Source organism: Protomyctophum bolini, assembly GCF_963924005.1.
Source record: "Protomyctophum bolini genome assembly, chromosome: 2".
Lineage (NCBI taxonomy): Eukaryota > Metazoa > Chordata > Actinopteri > Myctophiformes > Myctophidae > Protomyctophum > Protomyctophum bolini.
This window is the reverse complement of record NC_137863.1, coordinates 22,739,972-22,765,113: the sequence shown is the minus strand read 5'-3', so window position 1 is coordinate 22,765,113 and position 25,142 is coordinate 22,739,972. Positions and strand designations below refer to the sequence as shown.

General features: G+C 42.0%; 2 protein-coding genes across 3 annotated transcripts in view; both read right to left on the bottom strand.

The window, feature by feature from the left end:
• fer1l4 (fer-1 like family member 4) overlaps nucleotides 1–4,156 on the bottom strand; it is a gene marked incomplete at its 5' end in the record, with an annotated part of 47,348 nt that extends 43,192 nt beyond the window's left edge. Inside the window, 4 exons of the mRNA XM_080787506.1 lie at nucleotides 160–259; nucleotides 480–568; nucleotides 2,227–2,282; nucleotides 4,078–4,156. Coding sequence (XP_080643632.1) covers nucleotides 160–259; nucleotides 480–568; nucleotides 2,227–2,282; nucleotides 4,078–4,156 — 324 coding nt within the window. The remainder of the gene's footprint in view (nucleotides 1–159; nucleotides 260–479; nucleotides 569–2,226; nucleotides 2,283–4,077) is intronic.
• A 753-nt stretch (nucleotides 4,157–4,909) lies between these two features.
• On the bottom strand, nucleotides 4,910–23,798 carry cpne1 (copine I). Of its 2 annotated transcripts, none has more exons than XM_080787562.1 (16): nucleotides 23,725–23,798; nucleotides 21,240–21,365; nucleotides 17,500–17,679; nucleotides 17,230–17,304; nucleotides 15,655–15,726; nucleotides 15,449–15,532; nucleotides 14,423–14,512; nucleotides 14,063–14,158; nucleotides 12,477–12,563; nucleotides 12,080–12,139; nucleotides 11,732–11,865; nucleotides 10,688–10,742; nucleotides 10,534–10,588; nucleotides 8,597–8,730; nucleotides 8,198–8,434; nucleotides 4,910–7,272 (listed from the first exon to the last, which is right to left on the bottom strand). In XM_080787562.1, exons 2-16 carry the CDS (start codon nucleotides 21,363–21,365, stop codon nucleotides 7,171–7,173), a joined length of 1,587 nt encoding a protein of 528 aa, XP_080643688.1. In that variant the 5' UTR covers nucleotides 23,725–23,798; the 3' UTR covers nucleotides 4,910–7,170. The 2 variants fall into 2 exon arrangements, with proteins under 2 accessions (XP_080643688.1, XP_080643687.1); XM_080787561.1 differs by lacking the exon at nucleotides 14,063–14,158 and adding an exon at nucleotides 13,915–14,013.
• Nucleotides 23,799–25,142: the final 1,344 nt, after the last annotated feature.

Below are 25,142 nucleotides of genomic sequence, written 5' to 3'. Positions count from 1 at the left end.
ACCATGATGATGAGTAGTATGTACCAATTTGCGTACGTTTTCAAAAATCTAATGTGTTTTGAAGAAAATGATCTTGGTGGAGCTGGGCTTATAATTTATGTGTGTGTGTGTGTGTGTGTGTGTGTGTGTGTGTGTGTGTGTGTGTGTGTGTGTACTCACGTCAGTCAGGCTGTAGTTGGCATCGGATAGTGGTTCCCGTAGCAACAGCCTCCCAGATGTTACAACGTGTTGGAGACTCACCACTAACTTACCCAGAAGTCTAACACACACACACACACACACACACACACACACACACACACACACACACACACACACACACACACACACACACACGCCCGATTACACATAGTTGTACGCGTGCATCACGCAAAGAAAATAGCTGTTCTGCAAGCTCACAACGCGAATTAAGGTAAAAAAGTATAGTAAGTATAGTGTGTGACTGTGTGTGTGTGTGTGTGTGTGTGTGTGTGTGTTACCTGTTGGAGAACACTTTGCTACAGTTGTAGACACTGACAGTCAGGACTTCATTGCTGATGAGTTTACCATAATGAGGCCAGCGGAAGTACTGTGCACGCACACAAGCACATGCACACGCACACGCGCACACACACACACACACACACACACACACACACAAATCATGACAAAATCAGAGTCATGATATCAGATATCAGAGTCGAAATACAATATAACTGCTGTCGGGAAGAAAACCTAAATCCATTTTCAGGAAGAAGAAAATATATTATTTAAATTTTCTTTCAATTAAGAAAACCAATAAGCAATACTGCCTCATCAAAGTTGTTATTGTGAGTTTATTATATATTGTCAAAACTTGCCATGGGGGAGAGGTGGTGGAGTTAGCTGCATGCTTAAGTAAACAGTTTGAGGGTCCAATGGAGTTAAGAGGCTTTGTAAGAAGTGCTTTTTACTACTTTTCATTGATATTGTTTGACGTAAAGGATTTCCTGTTATCCAAAGTGCTCTGTCATTCTTTATATTATGTGGACATATTAGCCCTTAATGTTGTGACAGAGCAGCCTCTGTCAGAGTAATGTAAACTGTTCAACAATACACATTCATTGTATTGTATTTGTAACAGGCCATGATTCTCAGTCCCACAGAAGGTGCATATTCTGCGGTGAATCTAATATACTTGTGTTTATCTATGCAGATGCTGCCTTGATTGCCTGAACAGAGCTCTGATTGATTGCTTTATGGGGAGCATCTTGGGTGTTTCTAAATGCTTAGTGATTTGCTGACTGCTTAGCCAGGGGTGGAGTCAGGAGTCTATATAAAGGGGAAATGGTTCTGTAGAGACTGGGCTGCCATGGGGAGAGGTTGACACCAGTACCTCTCTGTTTAAGTTATGTTGAGTTCTTTCTTTTCTTCAGTTATTTCACTTGTGTTGTCCAGGCCTGGAAGACATTAAACTTTGTTTCTCAACTGCAAGTCTGCCTCATGTCCAGTATGTCATTGTAAAGGTTTTATTACTGACAAACAGCCGATCTACAATCCCACTTGGTAACGAATGTTCCATTGGGAATCACTGCTGAAATAGTTTCAACAGCTGAGGTGCAAACTTTTACCTACTTACAAAACTGTGTGTGTGTGTGTGTGTGTGTGTGTGTGTGTGTGTGTGTGTGTGTGTGTGTGTGTGTGTGTGTGTGTGTGTGTGTGTGTGTGCGCGTGTGTGTGTAAGGAGTGGTGGTTTCTGGATGTTATCAGTTCCATTAAAACAGCTTCAATCTGAACAGAACAAATACTTCCTTATTGACAGCAGCTACCTAATGCACTGATCTAGGATCAGTCACTATACAGATATACATAATACTGCATTGTACAAGATTAATAATACTATAGTTTTGAATTTTTGTTTAACTTTTAGAAAAAGGCAGATGCACACCTCAAAGGTTGGTGAGGTGCATAGGAATAGCCGAGTAGGACAAGTCTGTCTAACGACCGGAATGTTGACTCAATAAAGAGATACTTTATATTTATAGCAATTTCCAGGTAGTGTACAGACAGCATGCATAGCAATTTCTTTGATTTTATTATCAGATCCCCTTCAGATTTTTTGTTTAAAAAAATAAGAAAAAAAGTCACTATACTAGTTATATACACTCACTGGCCACTTTATTAAACACTTGATTCAAATGTCTTATGTTATCAGTCAATCACATCACAGCAACACAATGCATTTAGGCCTGTAGACATGCTGCTCACCTCGTTAAATACAGCCACGTTCTCACACTGGAGGATCCTGGTTTTATGAGTGAACCCTGCAGACCGACAGGCAGACAGACAGGGGCAGGCAGGTGGACAGGCAGACAGACAGGGGCAGGCAGGCAGACAGACAGGTGGACAGGCAGACAGACAGGGGCAGGCAGACAGACAGGTGGACAGGCAGCAGGCAGACAGACAGACAGTTGTTATATACTGCAGTTCATCTTCACAACATTTCACATGCCTGTTTTATGAATTTACAAATATGAAATTTGTATTTACATCAAAAAAGTATTATGTTACTGAACATCACTGGTTTGTTCAGTTGTCAGCTATAAACCATTGAACTTCAAACTGCTTTTAAACCATAGAATCATTGAAAACACATTTACCTGGTTCTGGTGACTTATATTGTCCTAACTGTCTGGGCCAGATGCACATGAAAGCCAGAGCAGATGTAAAAAGGACCCCAGAAGTGTTTTAAATTGAAATTCCCCTTTAAATAAATATATTTTTTTTGTTGCAAAAGGCTGATGCACACCTCTGTCCTGATGAAGGTCTAAGCGACCGAAACGTCGACCTAATAAAGAGCAAATTTTGACACGTGATTCTAAGTAAATAAGCCTTGCCAAGTCATGAGGCCCATAGGACAGGAGCCTGTTTCTGTAGCGTGAGGCAGCTAGTATGTCGTAGTTGACATGTTGAATACATGGGACCAACATGGACATAAGCTAAGCTCCCAAGCTTTTTTGTATTATCCTTTTGACAAATGTGTGCAAATATGTCTGTATGCGTCTTTTTGTCAATAAAGGAATCAATCAATGAATCATTGACGACTAAAGCACATTAAAGTAAAGTTTGGTGGTAGGGAGGTAATAACCACGGCTCTACAATTAAATGTAGCAGTAGCTGGGAGTTGCTCAACAAACACTCTAGTCTACAAAGTTACTGACAATGTACTCTCTCTACGTAGACACAGCGTAGCCTATCTGGTTTGTGTGTTGCAACATACCGGTACTGTTAGATGCTGCTGACCAATGACTAATGCAGTCTGAATTCATTATCTACAGTAAATCTATAGAGAATCAAAATAGTTAACTCAGTGAATCAACATCATATGGCTCTGAGCGTATCAATTCCTTTTATCAATGGCTTCATGCTTTCCTGACAGTCTTTGAAATTAATGATGTCATGCGTCTGTTCTTAGGGATGCCGTTGTGAGCTTGTAGATCGGCTATTTTCGGCGACCAAGTACAAAGCCGAAGGTCAAGTTTAAAAAGTATGATTTAAGTGGAAAAACGTCTGAAAATACAAATGAATATTAAACAGAACAATAGAAGATAATTTGTAAACAAGCAAAAACACAATGTACACATTGATGAGGGATGTCAAGCAAACTTCTATCTATGAAATCTATGAAATCTATGAATAAATAGCAGTAGTGCTGCTTCCTCTCATTTTATACTTCAGCTATTCAAAAATAGCAGATCCACAAGGTCACACTCACAAGTAACCTTTGCTGAATGTTCACCTGACATATAAGTATAGCGACGCTATGGGTTCATGACTGTGTGTGCATGCCATGCATGTTATGTGTAAGATGGTAAATGGTGACAATGTGACAATGTGCATTACATTTAACACACACACACACACACACACACGGCTCAAACCAATGCAAGGCACCAACCTGCTCATCAGGAGCAGTTAGGGGTTCGTTGTCTCGCTTGAGGACACTTCCACACTAAGCTGGGGATCGAACCGGGAAACTTCTCATTCCCAAAGGGGCTGCTCTACCTCCTGAACCACTGCTGCCCAGTGTGTATGCGTGTATGTGTGTGTGTTACTCACCTCTGAGAGTCAGCTCTACCTTGCGGTCATAGCGTCCAGGGAGATTGGATATTCTCTTCAGATTGACGCTGATAGACATGATGTCTGTCTGTCTGTGTTACATGATGTCTAGAGCGTCATCAGAACACAACCGCGCTTTGACCAATCTGGTGTGTTATCCAAATAAACAGCTTAATAAATTATAATGTGAAGGGTCGCACATATCTATAATTAAATTAAATTATTGTTGTTGCATAATGTCTCAAGGTGAGGAAGGTGACAGACATGTTTCAGCCATCCAGGCTTCATCAGTGTGTCTTCAGAGAACTCTGCTTCCCCAGTTCTGCTGTTCAATACTGAACCGCTTTCAGATGGACTGTGTGAAGGTGTGTGTGTCTGTGCATGTGTGTATGTATGTGTGCATGTACGTAAAAGGTGTGATTGGTCTCTCTTACTCTTTTGGGTGGAGTCAAACAGGAGCAGTTGAAGAAACCTACCTCAGTGTGTGTGTGTGTGTGAGTCAGTGTGTGTTTATCTAGTGGGCTAAAAGATGTGTGGATGCAAACATACAGAGCGGAGGCTTGTTAAGTGCTACAGTGTCTCCTGTCAGGTGTTCATGAAGGCAAATAAGAGTTGCTCAACTAGTTTTACTTACATGTGCATGCACGCACGCACGCACACAAACACAGGAATCCTCTTTTCTCTGTAAATATACCTTGAGCTTTATTGTATATCAGTCTTTTTTGTCTCCCTAGTATAAGTGTATATATGTATGTACGATGTATGTTGCGGTTTGTTGACATGTATGTCTTTCATGTTTGTCAAAAATATTATAATAATAAAAAGTCCAAGATGTATTTTCATATTTTAATATGATCTGATTACATTGCAGTCAGGTCATGGTAATGTAATGGCACTTTGACTTTTTCATTTATATAAAAATCCCTTTGAGCTTTCCAGCATCAATTGTTTCCAGCATTTCAAGCATAGATATAGATATATCTATATATAGAGAGAGAGATTAGAGATGACAGTGCAAAGGTTCAAGTGCAAGGTATTGGTCAACTACTGTACTTAGAATATAAAGCTTTAGATAGGTTCTGCATAGAATTAGTTTTGCATAGAGCTACTATGTTAGTATTGAGGTACACAGAATGGAAAGGAGCGAGTAAACATGTTACATACTGACATACTGTATCAAAGACACATTAAAGAAATCAATAAGCACTCAACTGATTGAACGTGAAACGTATAACATTGGTCACTGTGTGTGTGTGTGTGTGTGTGTGTGTGTGTGTGTGTGTGTGTGTGTGTGTGTGTGTGTGCGTGTGCGTGTGTGTGCATGCGTAAACATGCAAACTGACTAAAATGTCACTAAAACAAAACATTATTTTAGGCTGACAAAAGTAACCAGTTGTACATGAACCCAAATCGCTGATTGGCCATTTCTGGCAAAGAGATCTGGTGTAGATGGAACAAAGAGATCTGGTGTAGATGGAACAAAGAGATCTGGTGTAGATGGAACAAAGAGATCAGGTGTAGATGGAACAAAGAGATCTGGTGTAGATGGAACAAAGTGGTCCACGCAAAGAGATCTGGTGTAGATGGAACAAAGTGGTCCACGCACAGAGATCTGGTGTAGATGGAACAAAGTGGTCTATGCAAAGAGATCTGGTGTAGATGGAACAAAGAGATCTGGTGTAGATGGAACAAAGTGGTCCACGCACAGTTGAGATCTGGTGTAGATGGAACAAAGTGGTCTACGCAAAGAGATCTGGTGTAGATGGAACAAAGTGGTCCACGCAAAGAGATCTGGTGTAGATGGAACAAAGTGGTCAACGCAAAGAGATCTGGTGTAGATGGAACAAAGTGGTCCACGCAAAGAGATCTGGTGTAGATGGAACAAAGTGGTCCACGCAAAGAGATCTGGTGTAGATGGAACAAAGTGGTCCACGCAAAGAGATCTGGTGTAGATGGAACAAAGTGGTCCACGCACAGTTGCAACTCAACTCAAGAACGGATTTAAGTGGTTAACAGTGTGTGTGTGTGTGTGTGTGTGTGGTACTATATAAAAAGAACATATATATAAGGATAGCAAGACCTGTCACAACTGTCCTTGTGGGACAACATGCAGGTGCTCTTGAGGGAAAGTGTCACTCTCAAGGCAAAAGGAACTTTCAGACGGACATCGATTAACGCAGACATTGTCGCCTGGATCAACGACAGGTCTGCTCATGAGGCTCTGGATCAACGACAGGTCTGCTCATGAGGGTCTGGATCAACGACAGGTCTGTTCATGAGGGTCTGGATCAAAGACAGGTCTGCTCATGAGGGTCTGGATCAACGACAGGTCTGCTCATGAGGGTCTGGATCAAAGACAGGTCTGTTCATGAGGGTCTGGATCAACGACAGGTCTGCTCATGAGGGGCGCGACAACGCAAGCGTAAAAAAGCCCAGCTCAACACAATCCAGGTCTAGTTAGGCATGTGCACAAAATGAGCATGCGCGTGACTCATGGGGCCGTGCTTACGCAAATACGCTTGCTTTGTCGCCCCTCGACTTCTCCGTGCGTACAAAAAAAATATGCAGGTCTCATTGAAAGTGAATTACTAGACGCGTTAATCGCTGCCCATCTGAAAGGACCTCAAGCTACATTTTACAGGTTAGCTTTAGGGATAAGGTTTCTACACAGTGAGAGTGTGACGGAATAAACAATCCAAAAATGCATCTGTGAATATTTCACACCAAACTCTTAATGTGGTGACGCCTCAGCCTCAGATTGATGCTTTCAAAAATAAATTACATTTTTGGAACTTGGGTACAACTTCGCAAATGTATAACAGATTACACAAACGGTGGATTAAATTAATGTGAATCAATCACACAGAATAAAACACTCCCATTGCATAAAGACCTTCAGGATTAATATGTGTGCATGCATCATACATACTTCAAGACAGGGATTAGCTGGGGAAATACCAGGAAGCAAAGTTGACATCCTGGTTGGCTGTCAGCTAGCAGTAGCAGTGGTATGAATTGAATAATATGGAGTGTGATAGTGGCACATTGTTGACAGTTGATGAGGGAATGTTGCTTTGCGTTTGGGAGCGTGGTTTAGGCCTTGGTGGGCGGGTCCAGGCCTCTCATCTTGAAATAGGACACCACCTGCTTGGGCACCTCGGCTAACACGCTCCGAGCCAACGCCTCTTTGGGAGCCTGCAGGCAGAAATAATAATAACATTAAATAACCACTATTACAGTACAGACAGACAGGTTACATTATATATATACACATCTTTGTAGACACCAAAGAGCTTGGCTAAATGGCCTCACATAATTGTCCTCAAATGTCTATTTCTCAAATTCTAAAACATACTTGTGTAACAGTTGGCCCTCGCAAGCATAAGGACACCTAGGGGTGTAACGATACAGTGATAGGATGCATCACAGCACATGACTGACGATATGATACATGGACGATAATCGACACAGTAAATATTTAGCAAAAACAAAGAAATCTGGGTGAAACATGTGGACAAACTGTCCCAGCTGACAGACGTACATTAATGAAGTCTCGGTAGGGGACAAACTGGACGATGTCCCTGCTGACAGACTTACATTAATGAAGTCTCGGCAGTGGCGTTTCCAGGAATTACATTTTGGGCAGGCAAGATGTGTTAATTGTCGTCTCCCCGCGCACAATCGTAGCACTAAAGGTTTTCAAAGAGATATACCTGCCAGACGAGTAGGATACAATTACAAAGGCTGAATGGCACAATAGCCTGTCCTCATCTTATTGCAGATACGCCTCTGAGTCTCGGTAGGGGACAAACTGGACGATGTCCCTGCTGACAGACTTACATTAATGAAGTCTCAGTAGGGGACAAACTGGACGATGTCCCTGCTGACAGACTTACATTAATGAAGTCTCGGTAGGGGACAAACTGGACGATGTCCCTGCTGACAGACTTACATTAATGAAGTCTCGGTAGGGGACAAACTGGACGATGTCTCTGCTGACAGACTTACATTAATGAAGTCTCGGTAGGGGACAAACTGGACAATGTCCCTGCTGACAGACTTACATTAATGAAGTCTCGGTAGGGGACAAACTGGACGATATCCCTGCTGACAGACTTACATTAATGAAGTCTCGGTAGGGGACAAACTGGACGATATCCCTGCTGACAGACTCTCCGCTCTGGGACTTGAGGACGCCGTCGTCTCCGTCCAGAAGCTCCATGGCTTTGAAGTCGGCCGGGCCCACGCCCACGATGATAATGGACAGAGGCAGGCGGGACGCCCCTACCACCGCGTCCCTGGTCTGGTCCAAGTCTGTGATCTCCCCGTCCGTTAGAATGAGCAGCACGAAGTACTGCTGCTCGCACGCACGCACGCACGCACAGGCACACAGACACACAGACATAGACACAAAAAGGGTGTGATGGCTTTATCATTCATATCAGAAAGTGTGTATGTGTGGGAAGTTTTTCATATAAAATTATCATGAAAAAATGAGAGAGAGAGAGAGCGTGCGTACCGAGGCAGTATTGCTCTGGGCAGCAGAAGCTGCTATTCCAGCCACATGGTTGATGAGGGGAGAGAAGTTGGTTGGTCCAGACAGCCTGATCTGAGGAAGAACTGCACGGTATGCATCCACTATGCCCTGGATACCTGTCACACACCACCCCACGCACACGCACACGCACACACACACACACACACACACACACACACACACACACACACACACACACACACACACACACACACACACACACACACACACACACACACACACACACACACACACTTATAACACAAGTATAAATCAGACATAACTAACCACATAACTAACCCCCTAATCACGAAATGTAATCTCTATAATGTATAATCTGATCTGGTTTTCCGTGAACATCTTTTGGCCTATTTCTCTTTCAACTACTCTACACCTGTCCTGTGATCACACACGGCTGGCACCGCTCAAAAAAATTACAATGAATAAATATGGAGAAATGGAGATACGAGGTTTCTGCCCGACAGCGACAATATGTTGCTTGCTTGACCACAAATGTTAAGAATGTTATTTAGATAGCATGTTGTTTAGACCAGATAGAATGTTATTTAGATAGCATGTTGTTTAGACCAGATAGAATGTTATTTAGATAGCATGTTGTTTAGACCAGATGGAATGTTATTTAGATAGCATGTTGTTTAGACCAGATGGAATGTTATTTAGATAGCATGTTGTTTAGACCAGATAGAATGTTATTTAGATAGCATGTTGTTTAGACCAGATAGAATGTTATTTACTGTAGATAGCATGTTGTTTAGACCAGATAGAATGTTATTTAGATAGCATGTTGTTTAGACCAGATATAATGTTATTTAGATAGCATGTTGTTTAGACCAGATAGAATGTTATTTAGATAGCATGTTGTTTAGACCAGATAGAATGTTATTTAGATAGCATGTTGTTTAGACCAGATAGAATGTTATTTAGATAGCATGTTGTTTAGACCAGATAGAATGTTATTTACTGTAGATAGCATGTTGTTTAGACCAGATAGAATGTTATTTAGATAGCATGTTGTTTAGACCAGATAGAATGTTATTTAGATAGCATGTTGTTTAGACCAGATAGAATGTTATTTAGATAGCATGTTGTTTAGACCAGATAGAATGTTATTTACTGTAGATAGCATGTTGTTTAGACCAGATATAATGTTATTTAGATAGCATGTTGTTTAGACCAGGGCTTCTCAAAGTGGGTGCTGTGACGCAGGTCCAGGGGTGCCTCAGAATACTTCATATTTGGAATGTCACTTCAGTTTAACCTCTTAAGACTCTCTATACTTAAAGTAAAACGGACCTGAGTTAAACTGTACTTGGTGCGTTCTTTTTCAGCACACAGTACACCAAGTCTCTTCACCAAAAATAGCAGATGGGCTATGTTGGGTGAATGTTCCCCGGCTTCCCCTCCACATAGGAATGCTGGGGTTAAAGGAACGACAACATGCATTTTAAAACGGTTTTTAATATTTAATATCATATTGTGCATGTCCTTCATATGTATTTCTAATGGTTTGAGACTAAATCACCACTCTGATATAACCAGTCCATGTAATTTCTGTCTGGCTTCTAAAGGAGTTTTATGTTGTAAAATGTGTAAAAGTTGTTTTCACTCTGTCCGAAAAAGAAAAAATAATTCTCTCCAGATTTCCTTGTGACATACTGTACCTTTTGGGGAAAGATTTACATATTTATGTACCATTAATATGACAAAAGGTGCTGTAAAGTGCTATAAACAATGTAATTCAGAGGTGCCGTGGATGAGGTTATTTACAGGGGTGACCTGAGCCAAAACAACATTGAGAATCCCTGGTTTAGACAGATACTAGGATTGATGTTTACTGTGTGTGTGTGTGTGTGTGTGTGTGTGTGTGTGTGTGTGTGTGTGTGCGCGCGCGCATGTACCTGCACAGTTTGGGTTGCTGGGGTTGAAGTTGAGAGCGAACTCATGATGGGCAGCCTGAAGAAAGCATAAAACACACAAGACAGATTGGTTCAGATAAATAGAGCTGATTTGTGATTGGCAGAATTTAACAGAGCTGTTTTGTGATTGGCTGACCTTGAAGTCTGGAGGCAGCTTGGCTCCGAATCCAAAAGCTGGGAAGAACTTATCACTGGGGGGGGGGGGGGGGGGGGGGGGATTGAGAGAGAGAGAGAGAGAGAGAGGACATTAATTCTTGTCAACTCATCTCTACTTTGTCTGTGCCGATGGAATGCCACGCGTCCACTAACTCTACGGTGATTGTTTCCTTTCCGGGTTAATCAGGAAGGTGGGGGCTTTTTTATGAGCACAGTCACTCGCATTAGCTCAGACCCCTTAGCTATCATTACAACCAGTTACGTGTGCTCAGCGATGCGGTACAAACTCACAAATTATTTACGATCGTCGAGTGCACGGTGGCTCACCATGGACAGCCTCCAACCTTAGAGATACAGCGCTTTGAAAATCCTGTTATAATGGAGGCTCGATGGAGCTGGATTTTAAAATCCCATAGCTGGTGGGGACGGAGGCTCTCCATATTAACGGGAGCAATGCTAAAAGGAAAATAGACGGTCGCTACTTTCATATATGGAGTATACAGTTGTCTACGAACATACGCGTAACCTAGCTACGTTTATAAACGTAGATAGCAGCGAAAAAGTGCCATTTTTGCAGTCCTAATGCCCAGCTTTCCGGGTTTGTGTAAACATTGAAGACGGAAAAGTGAGGACGCAACTTGTGATTGGCTGATCACCCCATAGCGATGATTTGATTGGCTGAGCAAAGTACATATTGAAGATAAAAGTGAGGAGAGAAAAGTAAAGACGGAAAGTGAGGCTGAATGGGGACGACAGGATGCACAGTGTGAGCAGCACAGTAAAGTGAGGACGCAAATTGTTATCGGCCAGAATGAGATGATGTATAATGATAAGAACGCCCCTCACTTTCTCACATTCACAAACATCACCAATTACGTAAAGTTACTTGAGTTTTACACCCCACCCACACCCACATTTGTAAATAGGAGTCTTCCACACTGAGAAGCTAAGTGAGCGGAAAAAAGAAAAAGAAAATGCAGAACGTAGCGGTGTGGATTCCAGGCTACAGAAATGTAGTACTAACGTGTCATAGTCCTGGATGACCAAGCCCACAGACCAGGTGGCTTTCAGGTACTGGTTCAGACCATCAGTACTCATGTAGTGCAGCGAGTCGGGAGAGCGAGGGTCTCCATTAGACCCTGTGAAGTCTATACCCACCTACGCACACACGCGCACACACACACACACACACACACACACACACACACACACACACACACACACACACACACAATGTATTAGTTGCTGGTAGGGCTGAACGAACGATATTGACAAAATTGCATATCTTGATATTTATGCAAGATATCTTAGATGATTGAGATAAATAGAGATTTTTTATTGTATTTTCAGTCGATGACAACAAACTACGTACTGTGAAGTTGATCTGACAGCCTCCCATCACATAGTCCAGGAAACTGTACTGAGTCGCCAGCTGTATGCACGTCGCACGCACACCAAACAAATTTCATAGAATCAGGAAGGAAACGTATTTATTAGCTTCAAATTTAGTGTTAAAAAATGTGTGGTCATTTCTGGTTCTTCACTTTCAAATTCCACTTGTTTGTCCTGTATCCTGACCTGGAAATGTATTTTCTGTTTACTAGAGAGCCATAGAGAAACGGAGACCTCCGTTAAACAAGCACTCTATAGCAATGATTGCTCTCCATTATTATAGAGCTATCAGTACTGCACTTATTTTAACAAAAAACTAATCACATGCACATTAAGACTGTGGAACATTGGGTAATGTAGTCCTAATGCAGTCCTACCTTGCAGCTCTTCGCGATGACCACCCCAGAGTTCTTGTAGCTCTTCTTCTTCTTCTGTTTGTCAGTGTTGATGCATTCAAACTCCACCTGGAGAGACAGCAGCAGAGAACATGTTACTGCATGTACCAGACAGTATGGAGCAGCAGAGAACATGTTACTGCATGTACCAGACAGTGTGGAGCAGCAGAGAACATGTTACTGCATGTACCAGACAGTATGGAGCAGCAGAGAACATGTTACTGCATGTACCAGACAGTGTGGAGCAGCAGAGAACATGTTACTGCATGTACCAGACAGTGTGGAGCAGCAGAGAACATGTTACTGCATGTACCAGACAGTGTGGAGCAGCAGAGAACATGTTACTGCATGTACCAGACAGTATGGAGCAGCAGAGAACATGTTACTGCATGTACCAGACAGTGTGGAGCAGCAGAGAACATGTTACTGCATGTACCAGACAGTGTGGAGCAGCAGAGAACATGTTACTGCATGTACCAGACAGTGTGGAGCAGCAGAGAACATGTTACTGCATGTACCAGAAGCAGAGAACATGTTACTGCATGTACCAGACAGTGTGGAGCAGCAGAGAACATGTTACTGCATGTACCAGAAGCAGAGAACATGTTACTGCATGTACCAGAAGCAGAGAACATGTTACTGCATGTACCAGAAGCAGAGAACATGTTACTGCATGTACCAGACAGTGTCGAGTGTCGACTGGCTAGAGTTGACGTGACATTAACTTGTCCTTGTGATTCCCAAGTCAGTTGTTTTGGAGAGTGGTTGTTTTGGTTCACATCTACAACATGAAGATCAGCTAAGCTGTTGAATAATTTTAGTACTATATTATTGATATTTTGATAGCAATATTTTTGTATTCAAATCAAATACGGAATACCTTTCACGTGTTACACAGTGAGTAATTTTATGTGGCATAGCATGGGGAATCCAAGCTAATTCCTGGAAAGTTAGCATGCTATAATGGAAGCCATTGTTCTAGCAATACAAAATAAAACCTGCCTAACGATGATGTCGCTGGTAGGTGGGTTTGTCAACTGTCCACAGGCCTCCTCTGAGACACAGACAAAAATGATGGTACCATAATATATCATGAGCATTAGTGAATTATATGAAGATGATTGAAAATAAGTCGTCCTTTAAGTAAGAGACAATATGTGCGATGCTTGTAGATAGGCTATTTTTGAATAGACAAAGTATAAAATAGGTAAGTGTACACGAGTAAAGAAGAACCTCAAAATTGTGCTTAAGTACAGTACTTGAGTAACGTATAGCCTATAGAATAGGACATAACCTCAATCAGCCAATCACAGCGATTGGGGCGGGGTCTTGAAGACAACATGGCTTGGGAATCGCATACATATAATAATCAGAAGCTAGGAACAGGAAGCAGGAAGAAGAAGGCAGGAAGTGACCTCACCGGAGAGCCATGTGCAGCTTTCTGCAGCCCAGAGACGTTAGTAGAAAAAGAGCCGATCAGATCATGAGAACCATCGTTGTCATAATCTGAACACTGAACCTAGAGAGGAGAGCAGAGGAGAGCAGAGGAGAGCAGAGAGGAGACATACCACTTTGTTGTTATTCTGGAGAAGCTGGTTGGTTGTACAGCTGAACTGTCCTATCTCATCTGAACTGGTGTCTTCATCTTTATCATAACACACTACCTGAAGTGTGCACATACGCGCACACACAAACAAACACACAAACAAATAAACAAACGAGACGATGCTTCTGAACATCAATGTACAAGTTAAGCAATAGAACATGTATTGCTAGTTTGACCCATTCTACACTTTCATCACATTAAACACAACTGAAATCAGTCATGGCGACTGTGTGTGTACGTACGTACATACGTACGTACGTAAACACTCCTGTGTGTGTGTGTGTGTGTGTGTGTGTGTGTGTGTGTGTGTGTGTGTGTGTACCTTAATAGGTGTGTCCAGGTCAGAGCTACAGAAGGTCTGCAGAGGAACAGTGAACTTCTTCCATGATGGAGACAAGTTGTTCTTCACCACCTACAACACCATCATCATAATCATACACTGAACAATTTTAGAAATTTAAGGATATACTTCTACCTCTACTGTATGAGTACATTGTTCACCAAGGAAAGCCAAAGCTCACGATTTATGTAATAACACTGTACGGTCCCAATATCACGCAAGTCTTGAGTGCTGCTCACACTGTGCGTCCTGTCGTCCCCATTCAGCCTTACTTTCAAATGTTCAAGAAATAATTATTCCCTGCCAATGTTTGTCTCTTTCATGTTTGTTTTGAAAGTGAGATACAGGCACTGTCTCTACCATTGACAGTGAGAGAGAGAAAAGTCTGATCTAATTGTATTAAACAATGACTAATCATATCACCAATATTAACCTACACCTCTACAACAGTAGTTCTCACGTTGTTTAACTTGTTTTACATCGATTCACGGAGTTAAAAGGTTAAAGTCCTACTATTTGTCACATGCATTGCTGTATGAGAGATTTGTTCTCCACATTTGGCCCATCTCTTGGAGCGGTGAGCCAGAACCATGCTTGGGAATCATTTGTAGTTGATCTAACCCCCCAATCTAAACATTGATGCTGAGTGCCAAGCAGGGAGGCATCGGGTACCATTTTTACAGTCTTTGATCTGACCCGGCCAGGGATCGAACCCGACCTCCCAGTTTCAGGACGGCACTCTCGCCTAGTTTTTATTTGTCGACACAAATGTCAATATATTTAGTCATAGTTTTTGTCATCATCATCTTCTTCTTTTTTGTCAATTAAAAAGGTTAGTCGACCGACATTTTATATCATATTTTTGGTCAGAAAAATAAACACTTTCTGTCTCATAGTAACCAATGAAAGGAATGGAAGCAGTGCCTGATGCAGCAAGGGTCAGTGGAGGAAATAGTTTGTCTTTGTTATTGAGCTTCCCAACATTCTACAGTATGTTGAGTGAGTTACCTCTGTCCTGTAGACCAGAGTCCACTTTCCTCCGTCTCCTTGCTTGAAAAACTCCAGGAACGGATCCGACTTCCCAAACATATCCTACAGACATGCACGCACACACACACGCACACACGCACACACACACACACACACACACACAAATTAGCTAACATGCTTGATGAAGAGGAGAGGAGAGGAGAGGAGGGGAGGATAGTGTTTACCTTCTTATCGAGTCCTTTGGCCTCCATCTCCAAAACAATCGCTCTCTTATCTTTCACCTCCTCTGCTGTAATCTACACACACACAAAACATAGTGTAAACATTTTCACTATGCCTGTAATACCAAATGTAACCAGCTGGTGTCGCACTTGACTAAGGAATATGTGAGACCATGAACATGTTAGACTGTGAGGAGATGAGTTATCAGACCTAAAGCAAGCAGAGAGGTTAGGAAATGATAGGAATCACTCATTTAATAAGGCTGTTTTTTTTACACAGCTGAAGTGTCTTGGTGACAGCTGACAGTAGACCAGAATCCCTGACAGTGTCGTCACTTGGTCTGTAGTCTATCCAGATTCCAGACGGACAGTTTGACTAAGAGTTTTTAAATACTTCTGCTTAACAGCACTGAAAATGTAAAGAAAAAAAGCATATGTCCCATGTCCCTACACAAACACACACTTCCATTTTTCCTTTGCAGTCATGCACATACAGTAAGTCCAACAGTCGAATTTGTACTACCCAAAATTATCTAGCTAGCTGCTGAGAGAAAAGGAAATTCAAAAATTACATTTTAATTATATGTTAAAATATAATTGCCTATCTTAATATTCCTACTTTCTTTATTTATTTAGTCGGTACAGTGTATATTGATGAACATTACATTACAAATGCAGTGTAAATATACCAGATTTAGCAAAACATGCTAATTTCCATCTGCAGTCCCCAGACATCAAACAATACAAACAGGACTGACATACAGGACATAGCATACCTAGTACATTTCAAACGTAATAAGACTAGTAAGAATACAAAATAAGAAAAGATAAAACTATTATTAGGGTAGGTTTACTACTCTATTTTGTATTAAGCGTCATACATGATCACAAGACTGGTTCTTTTTTAACCATTGTTTCAATTGCTGTGAGGCCTGGGCCATGGCTCAGTGGTCCAGGCACCAGGCACTGCCAGGCTGATAATCCAGTCTGGCAGTGTGCTGCGGGTTCGACTCCATTTCCTGCCAGCCTACTATCTGTCCCTCCATAAAATAAAGGTGAAAGCCACAAAAAAAACATTTAAAAATAAAATAAAATCTGTGAAAGTGTGGATTTCCCTCAGTGTGAGAGGGAGCTCATTACAGTATTGACAAACTTTTATGGACAGTACATTTTGACTGAAGGTAGACTTTCTGCCATGAACCTCACAGTCACCCCTGGATGCAGACCTCGTGTCATACCCACTGTCTCTCTTTTTATGTATACATTCCTTGAGAGGAGGAGCTAAATCATTTTGACAGGAACTCTTGAACTTTCTAGTTTTCAAAATTCAAAAGATTATATGTATATATGTATATATATATATATATATATATATATATATATATATATATATATATATATATATATATATATCTTCATTTTTATTTATGTTGATATAAGGGTAGGAAAAACTGTGAACATCTTTTAATACAGGGATGAAAAAGTGCTCACACGCACACACACACACACACACACACACACACACACACACACACACACACACACACACACACACACACACACACACACACACAGTACCGTGATTGTTCCCTTGCCAGCAGGTTTGTCCTTCTTCAGCTGAAGAGGTCTGGTGAGTGTTTTACTGGAAACTATCTGAGAGACGGACAGAGAGATTATTTTTTACATCAATATTATATTAAAAACCCATTGTAGATTAATTGAACTAAATTAAAGGGGGGCCCATTTTTTATTTTTGATCAGAAAGGTAAAGGTTTTCACCTGACAGTGACAAGTTAAATGAATACAGTTCCCACTTCCACTACGTCATCGTTTGGTTTGATTGGTTACCTGTCCCAGGGTTAGCTCCACCCCTCCCAGGAAGTCGTCATCAGAGAGGTCAGTTGACTTGTTGTCGATGTCGTAGATGGCCAGTTTGAGTTTCTGGACCGTTTCAAAGGCATACTGAACGGTCAGCCTGTTGCTGAAGTCTGGAGAGTTACTGTTCTTTATTCTCTCTGTACGCCCCAGCTAGACAGACAGACAGACAGACAGACAGACAGACAGACAGACAGACAGACAGACAGACAGACAGACAGACAGACAGACAGACAGAGAGAGAGAGAGAGAGAGAGAGAGAGAGTGTGAGGTAGATGTACTGTATGTTTGAGTTAAATCCCCCCCCAACCCCCTAATAACTAAAACTATACCTAGATATACTGACAATTTTGTCAACAAATAAAAACCAGAGAAAATGTCAGGGAGTGGACAAGAGATCCAGTACAACTAAGACACAATTCATTTGTAGATCTGCTATTTTCGGCACACAGAAGATTATAAATAAGGTATTGCAACACCACCACGGCCCGGCAAAATACATTTTTGTCAACAAAATCAACTGTAGATTTAGTCGACTAAAACTCTAAAATATGATAAAAAAAACCTAAATGGAATTATATTCAAAAGACTATTACAAAAAATACATAAAACTGTGCTGTCAAAATAAACACTAATGTATTATATATCACATGTATGTGATATGTAGGTGTTTCATACAATAGGTGTCACCTATTGTATGAAACTCATTATCTGGCTGCTAATCTATTTGCCACATTGTGCTCACATCATTGTGTCTATGTCGGTCCTATCGCACCAGATCTAAAAATGTACAAATTTCCTGCAAGGAAACAAGTTGTTAACTTGTAGATCTGTTCTTTTGGTTTTGGCAAGGACACCATTTCCCAAACCTTTTTGGCCATGCACCCCCTGTTACCTCCCGACATAGCTGATGCACCCCCCCCACATGGAAATATAAATTGCATAAGCTACTGTATATAGAGACATATTTCCTATTTATCTACATATATGCACATGAACCAGAATATGGCATATATGCATTATGCAGCATAGGCTATATTCTGCATATACTTTCCATATATTGGCATAATTTGTTAATATATTTAAAATAAAACCACCATTAGCCTTTCCATGTCAAGTACCCCCTAGAAGGCGCTTGCGCACCACAAGCTGTGCACGCACCACAGTTTGGGAACCACTGTGCTAGAGTGTAAAGAAAACAGGCTTTTATCTATCTATGTATCTATCTATCTAGAGACGAAAGCTTAACTTATCTAAAACAATAATTAAGTATTTAATGTAGAGTTATATCATGCAGCCGTACGGTATTATCCACTAACATTGAATCAGGACAACTGGCAAATCATCACCCATTTAGGACTGAGGTCGATTCTAAAAACGCATTCTAAATCCTGAGAAAAACCTAGAAGAAAAACTTCTAATATTAAGAAAATTACAAAAATGTTATGCTGCTATATACTGTACATAGCAACAAGAACCCCAAAAGGGGTTTCCGTCCTGAATGGGTTAACCACTTCATCTTAAACAGACCCTACGTATGTAAAGAGCGGTGTTGCCAGATTATGTGTCTACGAAAAACAAGTTCAAACGACTAGTATGATATCTCTCACTCACACTCACACACACACACACACACACACAATTTGAAAATATACAATCTACAAGGAGGTCTACCGCAGTACCAAAGGCAAGACCACCAGAATTAATCTGAACTGCTTCCATCGTGACTACGATCAGAAATGTTGAGCAAGGCCTGGACACGACGTGTCACCAAGCAGGCCTGACACACTGGCACAGTGGAACACGTTCCACTTTTTGTTCACTTAGGGTACAGTGTACAGAGTGACACACCAGAGTCTGATTCTGCCTACGCGGTGGATTCTGCCAATGCTTTAGTTTAGCGCCTGAGTATCTGGCAGCCCACTCAGTGAGTGGGCAGAGTCTATTGTCTGGAGCCAGGCTACCAATGCTTTTCAAACAGAAAGGAACGGAAAGCTGTGCAAAGGCAACAAAACGCTCCGTTCTCATTGAAGGCATTGGCAGAATCTGTGCATACTAGGCCTATATATATGTGTGTACTGTATATATAATGTAGATATATACAGTAGATATATTGTATCGGTATGTAGATATATTGTGCTTGTAAGTACACACACACACACACACACACACACACACACACACACACACACACACACACACACACACACACAGTGTATCAGATAAACCTTGATGATTAAAAGAGCAGCTGCTGAGGTCAAATATTTGGATGTGTTACACTTTGTAAACAACACAAGTAGGACACTCTCCATCTTCCACTAGCGAGTCTATCATTGACATCTGATATCCTTGTCGTAACCCAGTTATTTTTCATATTTGATGTGTAGGGCTAGCAGCCAGAAGCAGCTGCTGTAGCAGCCTACTACATTTGTGTTATACAACAAGCACACTTCTAATGTACCGCTGGTGCTAGTGGAACAACACTCTGCTCTCTATATGAGGAAGGAATTCAAGGGCGGTGGTCGGTGGATTCATTATCTTTATCAGTGACAGGAAATGTAGCCTCACATAGAGGTCTCTCTGGCAGTCTCTCTACTTCTCACATTCTATTGAACTTCACCTCAAAAGGACCACTTCACACCAATTGTCAACGTATCTTCCATATAATTGGTCCTGGACTAATGCTCATGATATATGACACGATTCCGGTCTGCTCACTCCGAGTAGTCCACAGCCCTCATCTGACAGCCCCCTTTGACACGAGAGTGAGTAGTAGACAGAAATGGTGGCATCTTATAATGAGCATCAGTGAGGACCATTTATATAAAGAAAGATAGGTTGGTATCACCAACCTATTACTGTTAGCCGATATTTTATTTATCATCTTTTTTAGTAAAGCCTGAAAAAGCCTTCTATGATGATGAAGGCTGAATCTTATCAGTGTTTTCTGGGGAAGCTTTCAAAAGGATCAACACGTTGGAAACTTGGAACATTTAAATAATACTACATTCAAGCAGTATATGGGCCAACATTTCAATAGCAGTGCATCCCTAGTTTTGGAATAAAGAGGCATTGCTTTTTCAAATTCAGTGTTTATATGTCCTTTTCAGAATGAACATAAAATAGTTATTATTATTAATATTTTGTAATACAGAATGAGATCAAATAGTCTAGACATCGGCTAATATTATCGGTTATCGGCCACAACAGCAATTATTACATCGGATATTGATATCGGTCAAAATGTTTATATTGCCCATCCCTAAAAATCACACCTGTGTGAAGTGAGTGGTGCAACTCCGTGTGGGGTCCCCGGAAGTTACAGAACCACGGCCAGGGTGCCGGCCCGGTTCCTGCGAGCCACCCCACGTCCGAAACGGTAGGGAAATGAGAGTTACCATGTGGGGGTCCCCGGAACATCCAGACCCCCAGGTACGCATCTAGGGGGCCGGGCCGATTCCGGCGAGCCGCCCCGCGTCCGAAACGGTTAAAAAATGACATAGTTACCGTGTGGGGGTCCCTCTACCCTCTACTGTACTGTAATATACTGGCACACCCATGAAAAACAACCATGCTATTTTCGTGCTCAGACCCAGGCACGCACCCAGGGCAGCCACCCACACACATAGCTCCGTAAGGGACCACTCAAAAATAGGTGCACCGTGAAGGAATGTGTGCGCACTCGCGCACAAACACACACACACAGCTTGTACCTCTTCCCATTTGTCTCCAGCACTCTGCAGCAGAACACACAGAGGGTCCGAATCGGAGCCAACATCCTTATCCAACAGATTGGAACAGGAGACGGTCAACTCTACCTCACTGACACAGTCTGTCATCTACACACAGAGAGAGAGAGAGAAACAGACAGAGTTAGTTCATTCATTACACAATAATGTGATGACTCACAACTGTAGCCTGTGCCCTGTAACCACATGAACCCTAGCGTCTGTATTCTAGGGGGAACACAGCAGCAAAACAATAGAGTCGAGCCTGCCTGATGCAGTTAACTTTCAAATGTGCAACATGTGCATCCCAGTCTAGAAACACCAGTGGGAAACACTAACTAAGTATATGGTACTGTACAGGGAGACCAACAACGAGGTGGGGCAGACAGGCAGTTAACCATGTGCTCCATGAGCTAAACCACTACCTCTAAAGTGGGGATCCTTTCAGGGGCTCTACTCCACAGCTGAATTAGGTAAAGCATCAACCACTTTATCCCTATTTTATACTCTGGCTGTTCGAATATAGCCGATCTACAAGCTCACAAAAAATCTTGACTCAATCATTGTGAAACATTTGGTATAATTTTGAAATCTTTTTGTGACTTCCCGGCACAAAATATTTTTCAAATGTGGGGTCTGCGGCCAAATGCATTAAAGTCCCCCAAAAAAGACTTATCATAGGCTCGCGTGACCAGACAGTGTACGAATATGCCAGTGCAAAGAAAATAATTGGCCTTGCCACACAGTGATATAGTCTGGCCACGAGTCGCTATTGAATTCATGGGAGTCTCCTACTGAGTATCCAATTGACCGATGACCCGTCACCCGGTCATCAAACTATTGGCTCAATAAATAAAGAAATCAACAGTCCTACCTGGAGCGCCATGGTGGAACGGCTGATGCTTCCAAGAGGATTAAGAGCAGTAAATCTCAGGGATTTAAATTACCACTTTACTTACCAGCTACACTGACCGGATAACGCTGGTCTCTGAAAAACATGTTCAACTAGATCCAGAGGGTATACTGTTTGGAAACCACTAGTCGTCTACATCAGTGTTTCCCAAACGTTTACATTTTAAGTACCCCGTAATTGTGTGTACAAATGGAACTCCATGGATGATGGACCCTTATTTGTAGTTATGCAGATATAAGGGACCATTTGGTTCCTATCTATCAATCCTTTACCTGGGAGCCTGTGTGTTGTGAATTGTGATTTGTGTTCATGAATGTTTTGGCATGTCATATGTTGTACCTGTACAGGCTACAGCCTTAACACTGTGGAACCCCTTCAAGGACACCTGAAAGTAAACCCACCTACTGTAAGAATCACCGATACAGTATATGATATGACACTATTGACACAAGCGGCAGGGGCGGTAGTGTACCGCACTGTTGTGACGAAAAGAGAGTTGAGCCAGAAGGCAAAGCTCTCTGTCTACCGAGCAATCTTCGTGTGGGTCAGGTCATGACCGAAAGAATAAGGTCACGAATACAAGCGGCCGAAATTAATTTTCTTCAACGGGTGGCTGGCATCTCCCTTAGAGATACGGTGAGAAGTTCAGTTGCTGTTTCTTCGCCTGGAAAGGAGCCAGCTTAGGTGGTTTGGGCATCTGGTTAGGATGCCTCTCGGGCGTCTCCCTAGGGAGGTCCTCGAGGCACGTCCCACTGGGAGGAGACCCCGGCATGTACCCCTGAATGCAGCCCGCAGATCGGGCTGCAATCAGGGGCTTCTCGACCCCGGGGCAGACCAAGGCGCAGTTGGAGGAAACACATCGACTCACTGGCCTTGGAACGTCTCGGGATCCCCCAGGAGGAAGTCACTAATGTTGCTCTGGAGAGGGAAGTCTGGACCACTCTGGTGGAGTTGTTGCTCCAGCGACCTGACTACGGATAAGCGGTTAATGGATGGATGGACATGGTTGGTTGATGGATGGATGGACACAAATGCTAGATTGTGAGGAAGTCATCATTTATGGCCCTCCATAGCTTCCCTGTCTGCTAGTTTGCACACTATAGTAGGAAACATTGTGTCTGATAATGATGTACGGTGCATGTTTCTGACCAGCATTTTACAAAGCATACATGTATTATTTTATTGTTTTTAACATTGGGAAAGAGCGCTCGCTACATTTACAACGTTTCCGTATATATAAACATTCGGAATTCAAATATAAAGTACTCACAATATGAATACGAGAGTCATGGCTAGTGTAGCGTAAGCGTTACATTCCGTCACATAAATAATGTAACTTGACATTCAGTAGGCTACTGTACTGCATCTGTAATCAGTAAAACGGAAAATGTAAGCAAAAAACCACTGCATCATTTTCCTTTTAGGACACGCCCTGACCATTAAACACAACACGAACAGTCATAAACATATAATGATTAATGAACATAGAATAGAAGCACAACAAATAATCAAACGTGTGATGAATGATGATACGAGTACATAGATTTGAAAGTTTACCTTGTTGTTGAAGTTGAAAGATTCTTTCAGAAAACTCAGCGGAACACAACCGAAGCAACGTTGACGCTGGGGGGTTACGTACGACGACGAGGGCGAGGCGGAACCCTCACCCCATTGGACAAAGCACTGTGGAGACCCGCTGCTATTGGACGAAACTACCTGTCAGTCACGCCCCACCAAGGATGATGGAATTGGAAGCCATGGAAGGAGAGGTCACATGCGTCATCTTCTGAGTTCTGAGACAGTGGACCGATTGGAGGTGGAAGTCAAGAAGGTTTGACATGACAATGACATAATGATAACTCATACATCAGGTACTGAAGTACAAGAAGCGACATGCAATTTTGTGAGGTCTACAAAGTAGTGTGCAGCAGGTGCATATAAGGATCGTCTGTCTGTGTGCTGCCTACAATAACAATGATAACATTAAAAAGACAATCCAACACAACATGAAGAAAGAAGTCTACAGTAACAGTATGCACATCAGCTCAGCAGCATAGCATATTGGGCCGGAAGAAAGGTTTTGACATGCAGCATGACTGAGACATGATAAATGAAGAAAACGTGTTTTTCTACACTGTAGAAAAACACGTTTAGGATATACTGAAGCAGCACAAGCATGTGGAATATGCCTTGTATCAATCACTGCCAGGTCAGTTAGGCCTTCAGGAGGCCCAGAATCTCTGTCTCCCCCTCAGACCGACAGCAACAACAGTTGAATATGTATACATTGATGTATACATTGTGCAATGTTGGGTTGATCACACTATAAGAAGTCTATATCAAACAGACTGTTTTGAGATGTTACTTTTCTTCCATTCATTTATTTATCCCTCCACAGGCTGCTGCATATAAATCCATCATTGCATATGGCAGGGTATGCTCAGCCGAAAGCACAATATTCCTACAGGTTACGAGAGTGGCTGTTTCCATACCACACAGTATGCTCCCTGCCAATAAGCTCTGAGTGCAGCAGTTAGCTGGCCAGCCTGGTGGGGAATCTGAGGATGATGGTGTTTCGAAGGCCGACCTGTAGTCGCTGAATATCAGCCTGGCATATCAGTGCTGTTTGAGTTTTACTAATTATTATTATATTTAGACAGAAATGTAAAAACATTCACAGAATTTCACACACATTAGACATTAGTCTAAAAGGGATAGCACAAAAAATAAGTCAATCAATTCATAGACATGACATGACGAATAACAACAAAATTCAATATCATCACAGGAATAAATAAAACATGTATAGTTTTAAAAAAGGAAGGGGAGGGGTGATCAGCTGTTTAAAGGCCTATTCATAGTCTGGATTTTCGGTGGTGAGGTGACCACGTTGAGCGGTGGTGAGTAAAAATAGAGAGAAGGGCTGGAGCGGTGGCGGTGGTTTGCTCTTCACCACCAAGTGATCATTTCCTCTT